At 26.7% G+C, this 19,052-nt stretch overlaps 2 protein-coding genes across 2 annotated transcripts; both read left to right on the forward strand.

The window, feature by feature from the left end:
• Positions 1-4,589: 4,589 nt before the first annotated feature.
• On the forward strand, positions 4,590-6,412 carry LOC113869791 (AAA-ATPase At2g18193-like). Its single transcript, XM_027506263.1, has 2 exons — positions 4,590-5,631; positions 6,026-6,412. Exons 1-2 carry the CDS (start codon positions 4,627-4,629, stop codon positions 6,410-6,412), a joined length of 1,392 nt encoding a protein of 463 aa, XP_027362064.1. The 5' UTR covers positions 4,590-4,626.
• Positions 6,413-8,463: 2,051 nt separating this feature from the next.
• On the forward strand, positions 8,464-10,145 carry LOC113869610 (AAA-ATPase At2g18193-like). The gene is made up of 2 exons (XM_027506033.1): positions 8,464-9,491; positions 9,661-10,145. Exons 1-2 carry the CDS (start codon positions 8,499-8,501, stop codon positions 10,075-10,077), a joined length of 1,410 nt encoding a protein of 469 aa, XP_027361834.1. The 5' UTR covers positions 8,464-8,498; the 3' UTR covers positions 10,078-10,145.
• Positions 10,146-19,052: the final 8,907 nt, after the last annotated feature.

The following is a 19,052-nucleotide window of genomic DNA, read 5'->3' on the forward strand; positions in this document are numbered from 1 at the left end:
GGAAAAAATGAGGGGCAGAGTGTGATTGCAAGTATCTCTGCGTGGAAACTATATGTAAGTACATGTAATTATGTTAACCCTGGTCACTGGCAATGGGACTTAACAATGGTCACTGGCCAGTATATGGCAACACAAGGTTTTCTTCTGTTCCATGATCGGAAAGCTTGAGTCTGTTTAGCATGAGGTTCCCCTCCTCCCCTGTTTTATTTCTTTTGTAAATAATTATAATTATTATCTCAGATTTTAACAAGAATAGATAAAAGAACTAATGATTTTAAAAAAAAAGAATTAGGTTTTTAATTATTGACAAAATATCATTTGTATATTTTTATTTCTACAAATAAAAATTCTTAAATAATATCACCATTTATATTACTTTCAATAAATGCACGTGTTATACTAGTACTAATATAATTTTTTTTAAAATTAAAATAACTATTTTTTCTGATATGATAAAAATCATTTAAAATTTTGCTTCTATATATAAAATGAATCTTGAATCTGAAATCAATGTTTTTAAGAACCATCGTCGTATCGGAATTAGAAGTTTTTTTTATTGTCTCATGATTTTTTTTTATTGAACATTTAAGTTCTTTTAATACAATCTCTAGGGTAAATGATTTAAATAATATTAATTTAAAAAATAATTACCAAAATAAAATAAAATAAAAAATTATTTCCAGTCTTGAGCAAATTTTTGTCACGTAAGCAGCAATTTCGTATTCAAACAACACGAAATCAATTTTTTTTTAAATTAATCATTTCATCTAAAATAGAGGCAAAACACTCCAGATAATTTTGCATAAACGAGAGACAAAACCACCGCCACGTGTCAACATTTCTATAATTCGTCTCAAAAGAAGACGAAACATTAGGATGTGGATACGTGTGTGCATCTTGTTGATTTCGTCCACATATGAGACGAAATGCATGTGATTTCGCCTATATTTGAGACAAAACCATTATTACCCACTGGTCAACTTCCTTTCACTGCCTCCTTTTATTCAACACAAATGAAATATAAAATGGTAGTGCAAAACTCACGGTAGCACATTGAAAGAAGAAGGGAAACATTGTTGGGAAATATTGTTGCACTTTTAAAGATTAAAAAAAAATTTAAGATTAGTCAATTTTAAATATTTTTTTTAGAAATTTTGTTATTAATAAATTATTAAAATGGAAATGTTTTAATTATTTAAAATAATAGAGGCAGTTAAAATGTATAAATATTTAATAAATATTTTTTGTGTATGTTAAAAATAAGTATTAATTTTTTAAATATTGTTAAATAAATTATAGAAGTAAGTAGATATTTTATATTAACTTGTTTAATAAGAAAGATGATGTTATATTTGGTGAGAATATTTATTTTATATATGTGGAAAAAACATTACATTTTTTGTAATATATAATGATGTGAAAAATAATAGTATATTTGTATGTGTTAATAATAATTTATAATATATTTATAATATATTTATTATTTATCATTCACTTTATGATTTAAACATCAATATGATTTTATTAACAAAAATATTTGTATAAAAAATATTTTATGTGTGTCATATATAAATAATATTTTAAAAAAAAGTCAATCTCATATTAACTATGTAATAATTAAATTGTGTTAGCCTAATTAAATGATATAAAATAGTAAATAAATTTTTCTATTAAAAATATAAACCAAAATAAATTTTTTGGTTTACTTTATTATTAAATATATTTTTATATTAATCTTATATAACTTCACATAAGTAATATAATAATACAAAAATTTAATTCATAATTGTAGAATAAAGTTCAAGCATATATATATATATATATATATATATATATATATATATATATATATATATATATATATATATATATGCGGGTATGGGGCGGGGTGGATACTTAGATACCCATATCTGCACCCATCCCCATTAAAATTTGTGGGTTTTTACCCACACCCATACCCGTACCCGTATAGCGGGTAAATACCCTACCCATTGTGGATAAATTTTGCGGGTGCCTATCGGGTACTTTACCCATTGCCATCCCTAGATATAGAAAAAAAATTAATGGAAGAGATATCTATAATTTTTAAAAAGAAATTAATGAATAAAATCTTATTATTAATGATTATACTATATTAGGGAAATGGTATCATAAACAAAATATCCATCATACATCTATAATACATTTGGTATATATTTTTATTTTATTTTAAATTTTATCTCTAATTTTTGTTTTTTTAAATTAATATATATATATATATATATAATTTATTTTTAAAAATATAATACTTATTAGTTGATAAATTTTACGTGCATCTAATTAAATGTTAAAGATTTCACATTTTAGTTAAGAAATTTTATTTATTATTTAATTAAATAGTTTTATCTTTATTAATAACATCTACGCACATGTTTTTTTTTTATATATATTTTTAAAAGTTAAATAGTATTTTAGCTCTATTGTTATTTCTTTAAACAATTCAAATTAATACTTTTTTCATATATAGTATAATAATTTATGATTAAACTTTTTAAAAAACAGCGTTGTTGGTCTAACCATTCAATAAATGGTTGAGGTAATTTATTTTAAAAAATATTATTTTTATCAATTGTTAATGTTTTTAAAATATATTATTTTTAAAATTAAATCTTATTAAACATGCAATTGGAGTTAGTGTAATTAGTAAATCAACGTTAATTTGTCATTGAACAATAATTTCTCCCACATTAATATTTTATCACAATCTGCACAGGGGAGACGTTTCCTTCCTATAAAAGACATTATTGAGAAGCAAAGTCCTATTTTTCAGCTACAAATCTCGGCTCGAACTCTTTTCAACATGTTGGAAGAAAATTGCAACGTCACATTCAAAGCAAAGTTATGATTTTTAATTCTTTGGAAGCATTGATGCCCAAGTAGCTAGTAAAGTAGGTTTGTCTTTTAAAAAAAATTATAAATACATTTTTATTATTAAATAAAATATTTATAAATTATTTATTAAATTTGTTTTTAATAAAAAATTAGAGAGTTTGTATCATAAACAAAATATCCATCATCCATTTATAATACATTTAACATAGTTCTTTTATTTTAAATTCTATCTCTAAATTTAAATTCTATCTCTAATTTTATCTTTGATAAAAATAAAATTATTTTCATCTCTAATTTTTGTCTTTAAATTAACATATATAATTTTTTAAAAATATAATACTTATTAGTTGATGTATTTTATGTGCATCTCATTAAATGTTAAATATTTTACTTTTTAGTTAATAAATTTTATTTATTACTTGGAAGGTAGAATATTAAAGATATTATTTTACCTCCTATACTTTAATTTTAGGTTGTTTGGAATTAATTCTTAAAATCTTTAAAAAAAAATCTAATTTTAAAGATTAAAATCTAAATTTAAAATCTAAAATCCATTCTGTTTTGCATATTACAACGAACGCTTATCAATGGTTTAAGTAATTTTAACTGAATTGTATTATCATTATCATCACTCCTTGCAAAGAAAAAAAAACGTAATCAGAAGTAAAATAAAAAATCTAATAAAAAAAAAAAAGTTAAAATCTTGTAAACAAATAAGAGAATCACATAGTATTTTTTTTCGGTGATGAGCTACGCAAGTCATTATATATCTGAATGTTCCTTGTACCAGCGAGTATACATTGTCAGCTTGTTTGACACAATAGTTTACTTTTTATCTTCTTTACGATTCATATATAGATCAATCTCTCATGAAAGGTAAACATTTTCTCACATGATCTTTATGAAAATTAAGAATTAACTATGTTGTAATCTTGCTTCCTGTTATTGAAAATCATATTACATGATTATAAAATCCTACATACCATTAGCTACTTAGAAATTTCTCCCACAATTAAGGTCATGTTCTCGCGTTATTTGCCCATGAATATGAGACTTCTACGCATGTGCCCACAAAATTATTTATCATACGTGTGAATGGCAAACTAAAAGATGCTTCTGGCCCAGTGTTGTATGCCTAACGGAAGGCTGCATTAGTCCCACTGCAGCAAGAACCGTGGTACTTCACGAAATTACAGGTGAATTCTCTTATAATTGTTTTTGCATTTTTTCTCTCTCTACATATCAATGATACAAATTATCTATGAATTCCCGCGAAGGAACGTGAGTCTGAATTTGACTGGGAAACTAAGAAAGGGATTTGTGCAGAACTTTTTAACATAAAAGGAACTATTGGGTGTAGCTGCGAGTTTTCGTTTTTTAAAAAATCCAATAACTGTATAAGTAAATTCCTAGTCTTGTAATATGCATCTAGAAGGATTTTTATACATTGAAGCTTTATTCTACATTTTTGTGAAAAATAAAAAAGTGTGACTGTACGTAGTCTGAATTGATGCTTAGATGGAAGACACTGTGAGTCTGTTTCCCTCTCTGTTAGTCATTGTCAGAACTTATCTTATTTATTCATTTTTACTTTTGTCGCAAAATAATAAAACTCTTTAGTAGTAGAAGCTTGAACAGGATGTCATAATCTAAAAGAAAGCGATCAAAACCAAAGATCAAACTAATCAGCGTGTGTGTCTCACTCTCTATATAAACCCGGTGGCTGCATCGAAGGGTAGCATCGATCCAACCACCATGAGAGCTTCAATTGAGAGTCTCTCTTCCTCCTTTACAAACTTCCGTTCAGCAACATCATGGTTCGAGGTGTATGCTGCCTTCTCCACATTTATGATGATTCTAAGAACCGCAATGAACGATCTCATACCCCAACAAGTTCGTTTATTCATCACCTCAAAGCTAAAAGCTTTCTTCTCAGACCGCCAAAACAGTCATCAAGTCTCACTTCAGATCAACCAGTTTTGGGAAGGCCAAACCAACCAACTCTTCCAAGCGGCCCAAGAGTATCTCCCAGCTAGAATAACCCACACCTACAAATCCCTCAAAGTTGGCAAGCTACCAAAGCATAAGAGCGTAGTAGTGGCTGTGGATGGAAAACAAGAGGTTGCGGATGAATTTGAAGACATCAAGCTCAAGTGGAAGCTTATTGAAAGTAGTTACAAAAGGGATCATCCTGAACATCCCAAGTCAAACGAGCAACTTTCCTTTACGCTAAGCTTTGATGAGAAACATAGAGATAAAGTAATGAACAAGTATATTCCACATGTTCTAAGCACTCACGAGGTCATCAAAGCAAAGCAAAGGACGATAAAGATCCATTCCATGATCTCTAGGCACTGGCAGAAAAGTGACTTAACACACCCAGCTTCATTTGACTCGCTTGCATTGGATCCTGAGCAAAAGCAGGCAATTATTGATGATTTAGATAGGTTTTTGAGGAGGAAGGAATTGTATAAGAAAGTGGGTAAGCCTTGGAAACGTGGGTACCTTTTGTATGGGCCTCCGGGAACAGGAAAATCTAGTCTTATTGCAGCTATGGCTAACTACTTGAAATTTGATGTGTATGATTTGGAGCTAAGCTCTGTGTATTCTAACTCCGACCTCATGCGAGCCTTGAGGGACACATCTAACCGTTCCATCGTCGTCATCGAAGACATAGACTGCAACAAAGAGGTTCTTGCTCGACCAAACACAGACACTTATTCAGATCCAGATTCTGATTCTGACTCCAAGCCTGTCAAGGTATGTTTTCTGTATCACTAGCTAATATCACCTAGATTAACATTAATCTTTGGAATAGTTATTAAAAAATAGTTATTTTTAACAAAAAATTGAACTTTTATATTTTTTTTACTATCTTTAATATAAGAACTACATTTTTAATTACTTAAAATTAGTCTCAATATTATTTTTTACAATTGAAATTCTTTTTATTTTTCTTAACAGTTAATTTTAAACTTTCTTTTATACCTTTTATTTATTTTACTTTACTCTTCTCTCTGCTCGACAGTAATGTAGTAATTGGGTGACATAGCAGAATAATTGAAAAATTATAATTGTATATATGCTACTTGTTCATTCATTTTTATAGACATTAAAGTAATTAGAATGCTTTGTGAAATTGATTGTTACACAGGTTAAGAGTAGGCTTACTCTGTCTGGTCTGCTTAACCACATGGATGGATTGTGGTCAAGTGGTGGAGAGGAACGAATTATAATATTCACTACTAACCACAAAGAAAGAATAGACCCAGCATTGCTGCGGCCAGGTCGTATGGACATGCACATTAACTTGTCCTTCCTAAAAGCCAAGGCATTTAGAATCTTAGCTTTGAATTATTTGGGCATTGAGGGAGATCATCCACTCTTTGAACAAATCGAAGGCCTATTGGACAAAATACAAGTCACCCCTGCAGTTGTTGCAGAGCAACTAATGAGGAATGAGGATCCTGACGTTGCTTTGGAAGCACTTGTTAAATTTCTCGAGGAAATGTATGTGAACACCCTACTTTTAGAATCATGAATTAGACTTCTGACTCAGCATGTTTATAGCCTTCGCACTTGTATGGCCACGCCTAGAATAAAATTCCACTTTGCTCCAAGAATATAAAATATGACACTGCTTACAGGGGAATTTTTTTATTTTTAAGTTTTATTGGATGCTATTTTATGTATTTATTGTTAATCTTATTTTTAAAAATAATTTTAAGTAAAATATTTCTACTATTACTAAAGTAAAAAATATTTTAAATAAAAATCGCTTAAATATTGAAGTTATAGATCATGATCATTCTCATATGCTGGGGAGACCCATGTGGGGGGATCGTCTCTATCCTTACTTGCTGTCTACAACTTTCTTTGTTATAACAAGATGATTCATTGATATGCTCCTACATGCCCGCCAGGCTTTTGATTGATATTTGGTATGTTGATAAGGAACCTGAGATGTAATTAGCAGTTAATTTCTCGGAGGGTTTAATATTTGAATCTTTTGAATTGCTTTTTGTTTCGGGCTTATCCTTTTATAGCTAATCCAATCATTTACTTTTTTATTAAGCACATAGATTAAATGAGAAATTAAGTATTGATCTGTTTCAAATATCCAATGCGTCAAAACAATTTGGACCATATTCCTTATGTTATTCACATTAACTTCTCAAACCAAATGATAATATGCGGATTCTTTTAGAAACAAATAACATTCTTTTAGAAACAAATGCCTTATACTAACAACAACTATGTCACAAAATCAAGGTATTTGTAGAGTATCATAAACAATCAAGGTATTTGTTTGAAGAAAGATAAAATTTTAATTTTAACATTAAAAGATAGAACTCAAGTATTAATTTTTAGCATATAATATAATATTTTATTCTTTTATTCTTATATTAATAAATATATTTTAAAATTGGCGTAAAAAAACCGACGTGTGCCCCCTCCCCTCTCCCAAAAGAAAGCTACAAATTGTACCTAATATTTTGCCAATACAAGATTGAGAAAGTTGAATTGTTTATAATGCTAAATTTATTTAATGTTTAAACAATCAACTTGTCTCTATCCATATACATCAAACCCAATCCCAAAAATTTAAAAAAACGTGATGCAAATAATTATTTTATTAATCACTTTTTATTTTTCAAACAAAATTTGATCGTCCAAGAAGCAAACAACTATTGTGCTATTCGTGTTCCTCTAAAAAAATTAGCGTGTTAATAAATGTCTTAAGATTTTGATGGAAGAATTAACAAATAAATAACTTTTTAAAAATGAAGATGCATTAATAATATTTGATTATAAAGATGTTTGTATTTCTTAATTAAAAATTTTAAAAGATTAATGCTTTCCCGTTGTTACCCTGCTTGGCTGAGAAGTTATGGTGTATGTGCTGTCGCCTATCTAAAGATGTGTGAATGGAGGAATTCCATGAATGGCCTGTCGACGACTCAGCCAAGATTCCACAGACATCAAAATAAGAAGATTAAGGTCCCATCACTTTTTCATAAACCCTCACTAAGGTAATGTCGGCGCCTTGCTTCCGTGAAAATTTTTATTCAAATTTAATCTCAAAAATTACAAATTAGTGATGACTTTGACTTTCTTACATGTATAAAACACATGACCAAATTTGAAATATGTGCACGGCAAGTTTCTATTTACCAAAAAAATTAAAACAATAATTCTTAAAAATACTAAATCCAAACTGCTTGTCTATCAACAACAATATATTTTTTAAAAAAAGTAAGACGATATTAAAATAATACTTCTGTAGAAACGATACTTTAAAAAGTAATAATAGAAAATTAAATATAACATACGTTAGAGGCGATATTTATTTTTCAAAAAAATTATCACATCTGTTAAGTGCATACTTTACAATGGCCTGATAAAAAAATAGTTTAAATTTAATATTATTTTAAGAATTAATTTTTTTATTTTATGGTAAATAAATCATGTTCCGCTGACAAGCATCAATAATTTAAAACAAAAAGACGAAAATGGATATCTTACCCTGCAAGGATTGAAATCAGCATAAATGAGTTCGAAACAATCTCAAAGCTGCAGGCAAAAACACAACAATTTCAATCCATATTGCATAGCATAGAAACACCATGGGTTCGTATATGCAAAATCTATCTTCCTCTTTTAGATCGACATCATCATGGTTCGAGGTGTATGCTGCCTTCTCCACATTCATGATGCTCCTAAGAACAGCAATCAATGACCTAATACCCCAACCAATTCGGTCCTTCATAGCCTCAAAGCTAGAAGCTTTCTTCTCCAAATGTCAGTCAAACAGCCAAATCTCTCTCAAAATTAACCAATTTTGGGATGAATCTGTTGGAGAACGCAATGACCTGTTCTATGCTGCCCATGAGTACCTTCCCTCTAGAATAACCCGCACCTACAAAAGCCTCAAAGTTGGCAAATTAGAAAACCACAAACATCTTGAGCTCGCAGTGGATGGAAGTGAAGAAGTGGTGGACGAATTTGAAGGCACCAAATTCACTTGGATGCTTGATGAAGGATCCGAAAAGGAGTCTAGTAGCAACAAGAAGTTTACCTTCATATTAACCTTCAATGAGAAGCACAGAGAGAGAGTGTTGGATAGGTATATACCCCACGTGCTTAAAACATACGAAGCCATGAAAGCTGAGCAAAAAATTGTGAAAATCTATTCAAGGTTATTTGATTATTGGAACGAAAGTGAGTTATCACACCCTGCCACGTTTGACACACTAGCCTTGGCCCCTGAGTTGAAGCAAGCTATCATTGATGATTTGGATCGGTTTCTAAGGAGGAAGGAACTTTACAAGAAAGTGGGTAAGCCTTGGAAGCGTGGCTACCTATTGTATGGGCCTCCCGGAACCGGAAAATCTAGCCTCATTGCAGCTATTGCTAACTATTTGAAATTTGATGTCTATGATTTGGAGCTTAGTTCTGTGTTTTCCAACTCTGAACTTATGCGAGCCATGAGGGAAACAACCAATCGTTCCATCGTTGTCATTGAAGACATAGATTGCAACAAAGAGGTGCATGCTCGATCAAAAGCAGACGATCTTCCAGACCAAGATTCCTCTGACGACGAGGGTGCCAATGCCAAGGTTTGTTTTATATCATGCTATACCGTTTTATTAACACAACTTCTATTCATCAAACACGTGCTTAAAATGTTTGTGCTTAAAAGACCATGTTAACATTATGTGTTACTGCTTGATTAATGTTTGTGAGTATCCAAGTAATGACAGTGATTTTCTCAAAATAAACGCGTAGGTTAAGCCTGGGAGGTTTACTCTGTCGGGTCTGCTTAACTACATGGATGGGTTGTGGTCAAGCTGTGGAGAGGAGAGAATTATAATATTCACTACTAACCACAAAGAGAAAATAGACCCAGCGTTGCTGCGTCCCGGTCGTATGGACATGCACATTAATTTATCCTTCCTCAAAGGCAAGGCATTTAGAATATTGGCTTCAAATTATTTGGGTATTGAAGGAGATCATCCTCTCTTTGAACAAATTGAAGGACTATTGGACAAAATACAAGCCACCCCTGCTGTTGTAGCAGAGCATCTAATGAGAAGTGAGGATCCCAACGAGGCTTTGGAAGCACTTGTCAAATTTCTCGAAGAAATATGCAAGGACAATCCAGTAGAATGCCAGTTGAATACGGGACTAGTCAATGTAGCCTAATAAATTGATCACAAAATTCTATCTTGTTCATGTTTTGTTTAGTCATCTCTGTAATTAAAAGTGAAATAAGGAGGGAAAAAATGTATGATAAGATGAGCAATGCTCCCACCTGCGCGTGAATCCAAGCTCCCATCATTTTGTTCTTCACATTCGGGTGTAACACTTCAAATTTTAATCTGCGTTTGCGTGAATCCAAGGCTGTTTTTGTGCATTATGCTCAGTGCTAGCTAAATATATTCAGTAATACAAGCCTCATCCATAACTAGTTAATGTTAAATTAATTTTAAAAGAATGAATTTATATTAAACTATTTTTTTATTCACCATATTTTCAATTACTTTTTGTAATTGATTTAATATTTTCAATTTATTTTCTAAAATCTTTTTTTTATCTAAATCCATTGTGCATAGATATATTATTTTAAGTTAGGCTTTTTTATTCAAATCTGTATTATGCATTATTTTATGTCCTAACTTGTTAGACTTTGTATATATTTTAAGAGTGATATTTTTTATATTTTACAAAAAATTTACAACTAAATATCTCACAAAATTTTTCCATAACTACATTTTATAATTAATTTTTTTAACTTTAATTCTTATAATTACGACTAAATATTTAAAATAATATTTTTAAAATTTAAATTTTTATCATCAACTCTTCTTAATGAAAATAAGTTTTAAAAATAATATATTTTATAATGTAATTAATAAAGATTACTATTTTCTTTTAAAATACAGTAATTTAATACAACGATGCGGTACAATAAAGTAATTTTACATTAAAAACTAAATTTACAAATATATCAAAAATTAATTTTACTTTAAAAATTAAATTTAAAACTAATTTAAAGGAAAAATAGATTTAAAATTACCTTAACACAAATCATTGAATTTAAATTTGGTTTCAACCAAAACTAAATTTTAAATTGATTTTAAATTAAATTTAAAATTTAAAACTAGTTTAAAAAAATAATTTAAAATTTAATCTATATAATTAATTTTTGTGCGGTAGATAAATGATGAAAAGTAAAAAATATAAATTTAATTTTAATATAATATGAATGTAAAAAATTATATTATTAATTTATTAAAATATATGCAAATATAATTTTATATTAATTATTATGAAATTTATTTTTTAAGTATAATAATTCAATAATAGTATTAAAAAAATTTATAGTATATTTTATTGAATTTAAAACTAATTTTAAACCAAATCTATCTTTTAAAATCAATTTTAAACTGATTTCAAATAAAATAAATTAGATTGATTTAAACTTCAATACATATAATTGAATTTAAAATAGATTTAGTTTGATTTTGTGTAAATTCAATCCATACCCATCCTTAATTATGCTGTAAATTTAAGAAGTTGTGTAGATCCTGTAATTTTTTGTTTTCATTTTTATTTATTAAAGTATTATCTTGTTTTTATTCTTTCTTTAAAGATTTATAAAAAAGTATTACTTCAAATATTCTCTGTACAAATTTAAAAAATAAGTAACATAATAAAAAACAAAAATATTTTCTAAAACTAAAATAAGAAATAGAATTAATAAAAACAGTAAATATTTTCTATAACTAAATCCCTTTAAAAAACAAAAAGCAAAAAAACATTACACGGTCGATTACGCTGACAATAAAAAATTCACTTGACCTAATAAACATCCAAAACAACCTATTTAAATGTCCCGAACGATAAAATAAAATTTGATTCATTTAGAAAAAAAAAAACTTTTAATCCATTTAGCATTCTATCTAATAAAGCATTTTAGATTAATTTTATTGATATTGGCGTTATAAAGTATGAATTTAAAATGTTATATGAAATTAAATAAAATAAATGTTTTAGTTTTTTGTTTATAATTTCTTACTTTTTGTTTTTTATTATTTTATAAATTAACTGAAAAGTTAAATTAACTGAATATTAATTTTAATAACCAAATTAATATTTTTTTTTTAAAAGAATGCTTTTTAACATTCTCTAGTCTAATCTGTCTGAGTTATCATTCTCTAATCTGTGTATATGATCATGGGTCCATCAACTTTGGCACCACAGAGTAAAGCTGAAAATGACAATACATTACATGCATGAATCGAATAAAGTGAGTAACAGTGTAAAAATTTTTCCTATAGCCAAATTAAATTAATCTTTTAATTTTTGCCGGCCACCTACTTTTAAACATTAATTTTAGGAACTAGGGAAAATCTTTATGCTGTTAAAAAGTTGCTCGAAATCTTCTTTATTTACGCTGAAGATGTGCAGTCACAACATGCCTTTCAAAATGTGTTTTTTTATTTGTTTCCGTGTGTTTACGTGTACCAGAGTTTAACGGGCGTAAATTTCGATGAGTAACATGTTTACAAATTTTAATATATAACCTGTAAATATGCCCGATTATTTTATTTTTTGTTAAATTAATTTATTTTAAAATAAAATTAGTTGTAAAAAATAAAAATAATAGAAGAAGAGAAAAAGATAATAGTTAAAAAAATTTCAATTAAGATTTAGGTAGAAACTAAAAGAGAAAAATTATTTTATTTTATATAAATATTAATCTTTATATAAATTAAAATTATAGAAGTTGATATAATAAAAAGTTTATGAGTCACATATAAAATTTAGACAAATTTTATGTTAAAAATAAAGTCAATACATAATAATAATAAAGTAAGAGAAATATATATAATAAGATAATAAAATTATTTTATAAAAAATTTAAATGTTTGATGACATTTTACTTTTCAAATTCTACATAATATTAAAAATATTTATATAATATTGCAATAAAAATGGTTCAATCTTCTAAATCTTCTATTGTTGCCTTTTATTTTTCATTTTTTACTTCATCTTCTTCAAGTTATAACCTAAAAGAAAATATCAAACATAAATTACTATATTATCTAAAAAATTTGAACAATACATTATAAATTTATAATTTATACATTAATTTTCTCTTTTTTTTTTTGGTTTATTGTTTCCACAGTTGGAGATATAGGTTTGATACAATCATCTGTTGTTGAATTCAAATCATTAAGAAAAGTTCATTTATCTTCATTGCAACTTGTTGTTCTCCTACAAAAGCATGAAAAATAGTAATAAATTTGATACAAATTAATCAGTTAACAATAAAATTCAATACATGATATCATTTAAAAAAAATACATCTTTATGCTTACTTAAAAAATTAAATTAAAATATATAACACAATTTAGTGAAATAAAATAAAAAATATCAAACTTGAAAATGCACGTACTTACGTGAGTAGGTAATTCTTGACAGCTGACCTGATTGCAAAATACAAAGAAAAAATATGACAATAGAAAGAACTGTGAGCCAAGTTTTTAAAATTTGTGTAAACATGACTTATATAAGTACAGATGAAGTCCTACTCAATGATATATGAAAAGTCAGAAAATAAAAAATTAATATAATAAAAGTTATCTTTTTGTTTGTATGATAGTTTACTTATCTTTTCATTGAAAATTTAATTTAATAATATATAATATAAAACAATAATTAACATTCAAATGTTAAATAGAAGTTAAAAATAAAAATACATTTTTATTTATAATTAAAAGATAAATCGAGAACTTTATGAAATTTTTTTAAAAGTATTTTTGTACAATTTAATCAATATTCTTTTTTCTAATTTCAACATTTAATATAGAAAATTTTGAAATTCGTTTAAATTATTTATAATAAATTATAATATTTTTTATTAAATATTAATTACAGTAGTTTTGTTATTGATATTTTTAACATTATATAATTATCAATTCTAATAAATTTTTCTTAAATACAATTCAAAAATAATAAACAAATTATGCAAATTATAAAAATAATTTTAAATTATTTTATTTGATCTTAACAATATATAATATAAACTAATAATTAGGTAAGTATAATTTATTTAATTTTAATGTAAGTTTTAGTTTTTGAAATATATATTAAACTATATATTATATTAAAATAATTAATAAAATAATTTAAATTTGTAAACTTGTCTTTTCATTAGATATTTATTTTAACAATATATATTATAAGCTAATAATTTGATAAATGTAGTATTTTTAAACTAAATTACAATTTAGTATTATTAGTAAATATTAAAATATGGATTATATTAAAATATTTAATAAAATAATTTAAACATGTAGAATTATATTTTCTTTAGAAGTTTAATTTAACAATATATAATATAAACAAATAATTTTTTAAATGTGTATTTTTTATTCAAATTACATTTTAATATTTGAAGTTCAAATGACATTTTAATATTTGAAGTACATATTGAAATGTAGATTATTTTAATGAATTAATAAAATAATTTAAATATGTAAATTTATCTTTTATTATAAATTTAATTTAACAACATATACTATAAACTAATAATTTTGTAAGTTTAATTTTTTTAATTAAAAATATATTTTAGTATTTGAAGTACATAATAAAATATAGATTATATTAAAATAAAATAATAATTTTAATTCGTAAATTATGAAAAATATTATAATTAATTTTAATAACGGTAATTTAAGTTAATTTATAGTATAAATATTTATGTTTCCATTTTTAACATAATATAACAATCAATACTAATAAATATTATTTAAATACAATTCAAACATAATAAGTGTGAATAAAATATAATTTTAATTCGTAAGTTATACGTTTTGAATTTTAATGTACAGAGTAATAAGTAAGTGGAGTCAATAGAAATGACTCTATACATTCTGAATTTTAATGTATAGAATAATCAGTAGATGAAGTTACGTTTTAAAATTGAATACACTTAGTAATAAGTAGGTGTAGTCAATTTTACACATATGTATAGATATAGATATACAATACTAATAAATATTTTTTAAATACAATTCAAACATAATAAGTGTGAATAGAATATAATTTTAATTTGTAAGTTATACGTTTCAAATTTTAATGCACAAAGTAATAAGTAAGTGTAGTTAATGCAAGTGACTTTATACATTCTGAATTTTAATGTGTAGAGTAATAAGTAGATGAAGTTACACATATAGAAATAAGTTTTTATGTTTCAAAATTTAATACACCCAGTAATAAGTAGGTGTAGTAAATTTTACATATATATAGATAGATAGATAGAGAAGATAGATAGATATTAAATATTATAATTTTTAATAAAATTTATTATTAATTAATCTTTTATTTTATATTTTTTAATTATTAGTTTTACCCTCTAATTACTATTAAATAATTATGTGACTAACTCAAATATTTACATATGAAATCACATTCATGATAGAGTATAAAATAAAAAGCTTTTAAAAATATAGGAAATAAAAAATATTTTATAAAGATTAAAATAAAATATAATGTATTTTGAAGGAATAAAATATATTTAATCAAAAAATAAATTATAAAGAAGATGTTAAAGTTTTAAAATGATAGTTTTCTAAAATGTCAAAAGATAAAGTTTTGACATAGAGACAGTAAGAATAAATTATCGAAGAATAACTCTGGTTAATTTAGTTGGATTAATGATTCTATTGAATTTTATTAGTTTATTTATTAAATTAAGGAATTGTTTGGTATACTAAATCTTTTTAAGTTATTAAAAATCATGTTTTTTTTGGAAACCATGTTTACTGTGAACTTCATTTTTTTAAGATATTAAAAATATGTTTGATATCCCTTCAATATTATTGTGAATGTTATTAGAAATATTTTGATATCATATTTTTTAAAATATTATTTTTATGAATATAAATATTTTTTTGAAACATTTTTTTTACTTTCTATTTAATTAATAAATTTTATTTATAATATTAACTAATACTTAATTTTTTGTTTAAACTGCATGTATTTTTTACTAAAGACAATTTAAATATGAATTAATATCTAAAATGAAAGGAAGTAATATAAAACACTTATAATATGAAAATGAGTGTAAAAAATATATAAGTACTTTATCCTAAATTAATTAATAAGAGTGATGGGAGTTATGAAACTTCATTCCCAATGTAACAATAACATTTTATTTTATTTTTGCTATAAAAAGAGGCTAAAAGCCCAAATCAATAAAATTACGTAGAGTTTTCAGGGTCCTGTACCAAGGGAGTAGAGGAAGGGGATGAGATTATGTGGGACAGACTCAAAAGGAGAGAGATACAAATAATCTTTTAATTCAGTCTTAGCTAGGTTGTCAGCATAAGTATTGGCTTTTCTACAAATATGAATAAGCTTGATACATTTGATGGAGCTTAGACCGTTCCTAATGTTCTAGATCAACTTAAACAATGCACCTAAAGTCTAACCGATTGGGAGAGAATCAATAGATTCCTTTTTGAAAGCGATTCATTCTTCTCAAACGCAACATACAACTATTCGTTGTACTGCACTCTCCAAGTATGTTTGTTCTCCCTTTTTCCTTACTACGACAAGTCTTTGTGAAATAACTCTAACTAGAAAAAAATAAATAAAAAAAGATATTAAGAGTGTCACGACCCCTTTTATAAGGAACCGAGAACATTGTTTCTACATCACAAACTTATTTAAAATAAATAAAGTATAGATAATATAAATATGAAATTCTCTTCTCATTCAAAATAAAACAGAGTTTCTTACAACAAATATCCAATAAAACAACACAATATTACGTTTAGTTCATAATATTCCAAATACACAAAATTATACTACGTAACTCCCTCTACATGAGGTCTCAAAATATAAGGGATAAAGGACTTTGATGCAATATTACTTGACCCCAGCTTCTAACATTTCTTCACTGGCCCCTCAGCCTGTGAAGTAGATGCAACACCTGCTACATCTGCTCACGTACCACCGTACGATCATCGCAGTACACACGCACATAACAACATAGAAAGAAATGCAAGGGTGAGCTTACCAAACTTAAAATAAAATCATATATATAGAGCAAAATATTTCTCACAGCAATAATCTCATGCATTTCCAGCCCATCTAATGCACAGCATGAAAACGGTTTCCAACTGGTTTCACAGTCTAAGTAATCTAGAAGGAACCGAGCCGGTCCGGGAGTGACCCATTCCGATATCTGGATCCAGACAGCACAGCACAGCAGCTCAGCATGAACTTACCGTTACATGTCTACCCACCTAAACATGTAACTCGGCTCTATAATGATGCAAAACATATCTTAGCATGATGCACACCGCCAAAATTATTTTAACAGCTCAATTAAGGCAAGTTTATAGTAGATCAGCCAAAATCTCAGCATTTTAAATCAATTAACAGCAGTTACAGCTTAGAAAATAGCTTTTATTCAAAAGATCTAACAAAATCATATTAAAACATCTTGAAATAGCATATTAAACCATTCAAAACGTAGTTCATAGGTTAAAGTAAACTCTCTTTACCTCAGAAAGATGATTCACACTAGATCTACCGAATATTACTTGTTTTAATGCAAGATTCACCGAAGATTCGGCTTTAGAACGAAGTTTCTCCTAAAAACACCATGAACTTCTATGAGAAAGAGAAGGAGAAGAGAAACGAACGGTAAATCTAGCTTCAAACTTAAAGAAACTTACTTCAAATTCTTCAGAATAGACGTAGAATCTCAGATCTGGCGAGAAATTTAAGTTTAGGAAGGTTTAGTATGAGAGAAATGGTGGAATTTAGCCTTAGAACCTTTGAGAACCTTGGATAGGGGTGAAGAAATGAAAATTTCGTGTGAAGCCCCTTTTTTATAGAAATTTTTTGAAATTTACTGTTCACCGCCGAATTTACTGTTCACTGCCGGAAATACTGTTCAGGACACTATTCACGCCAGAAAATACTGTACGCGTATGTGACGTCACTGATGACGTCAGCAGTCACTGTACATACGCGGTTTTCACTGTTCATACGCGATTTGTACGCGGTTTGCACTATTCATAGGCGGTTTTACTGTTCATCTGACACTGTTCATACGGTACTGTTCACTTTTTTTTTCTTTTTTTTATAAATAATTTCAAACTCCATCTAAATCTATTCTAATACTAAATAATCCTTCAATTAACATTGAACAAGTATAAAATATTATAGATTACTCAATGATAAATCTCTAGCTTGACAAAGAGACCCTCCTTACCCAACCCTAGACACTATAAGATCATTTTTCAAACCTACTCCCATTTTGAGTTACGAGATAGATAAATAAACATCTCATTGCACTGATGGAACTGTTCTGAAATACTAAGGAATTTTTATTCTTTTAGAAATTTCAAATAATAATCACAAAGAGTTTTCTTCAATAAGTAATGAGACTTTGATTTAGACTAGATAAATTAAAATTCAACCAATCTAAAACACCTTTATTGAAAAAAGTCACCCACTGTTGCATAAAAATATAAAGTGGTTCTACATTGATTTGGCACAAAAATAGTCTCTAAGTACATGCATTAGGATCTCAAGAGCCTCTTCACATCTTACATAGGTAGAAGAATCAGTCATATTACATTTGCATCTCTCCTCATTAATAATATTTTTTCATGGGCCACTTTCCAGAAAAAAAGATAAAGTTTAGGGAAATCATTCTCGTTCCATATGAGCTTAATTTTTTTTTTTGGTATACTTAAGAATCAGGTCAAAATTAAAGAGTAAATTATAAACAAACTTAATTGTAAATATTTCATTGCTAATTCTATTCCAGAGCACTAAGTCATCACCACTCAATCTAAAAGGAGTTTAATTATATTTTTATATGATAAAATTTTTTTCTCCATAAAATTTTTAGATTTTTATTCCTTCAACAAGAATGTTTTATTGGAAAAATGATTTTAAAGAAATATTCTTAGAAATGTAAGTTTTTTTTTAAAACCTTTTCTTTTGTCTTAATACCAATATAAAAATTTAATATTCTAATCTAAGATTATACAAAAGAAAAAACAAACTTAAAAAATCTTCCTACCAAATGCTCCGTAAATATTTTTACTAAATAAATTAAATTTATAGAATCATATAAATTATGT

This window comes from Abrus precatorius, unplaced genomic scaffold (assembly GCF_003935025.1).
Source record: "Abrus precatorius isolate BTA unplaced genomic scaffold, Abrus_2018 Scaffold6, whole genome shotgun sequence".
Lineage (NCBI taxonomy): Eukaryota > Viridiplantae > Streptophyta > Magnoliopsida > Fabales > Fabaceae > Abrus > Abrus precatorius.

Coding starts and splice junctions, on each gene's coding strand:
- LOC113869610 (XM_027506033.1), top strand. CDS start 8,499: ATGGGTTCGTATATGCAAAATCTATCTTCCTCTTTTAGATCGACATCA. Junction 9,492..9,660: donor ACGAGGGTGCCAATGCCAAG/GTTTGTTTTATA, acceptor ATAAACGCGTAG/GTTAAGCCTGGGAGGTTTAC.
- LOC113869791 (XM_027506263.1), top strand. CDS start 4,627: ATGAGAGCTTCAATTGAGAGTCTCTCTTCCTCCTTTACAAACTTCCGT. Junction 5,632..6,025: donor CTGACTCCAAGCCTGTCAAG/GTATGTTTTCTG, acceptor ATTGTTACACAG/GTTAAGAGTAGGCTTACTCT.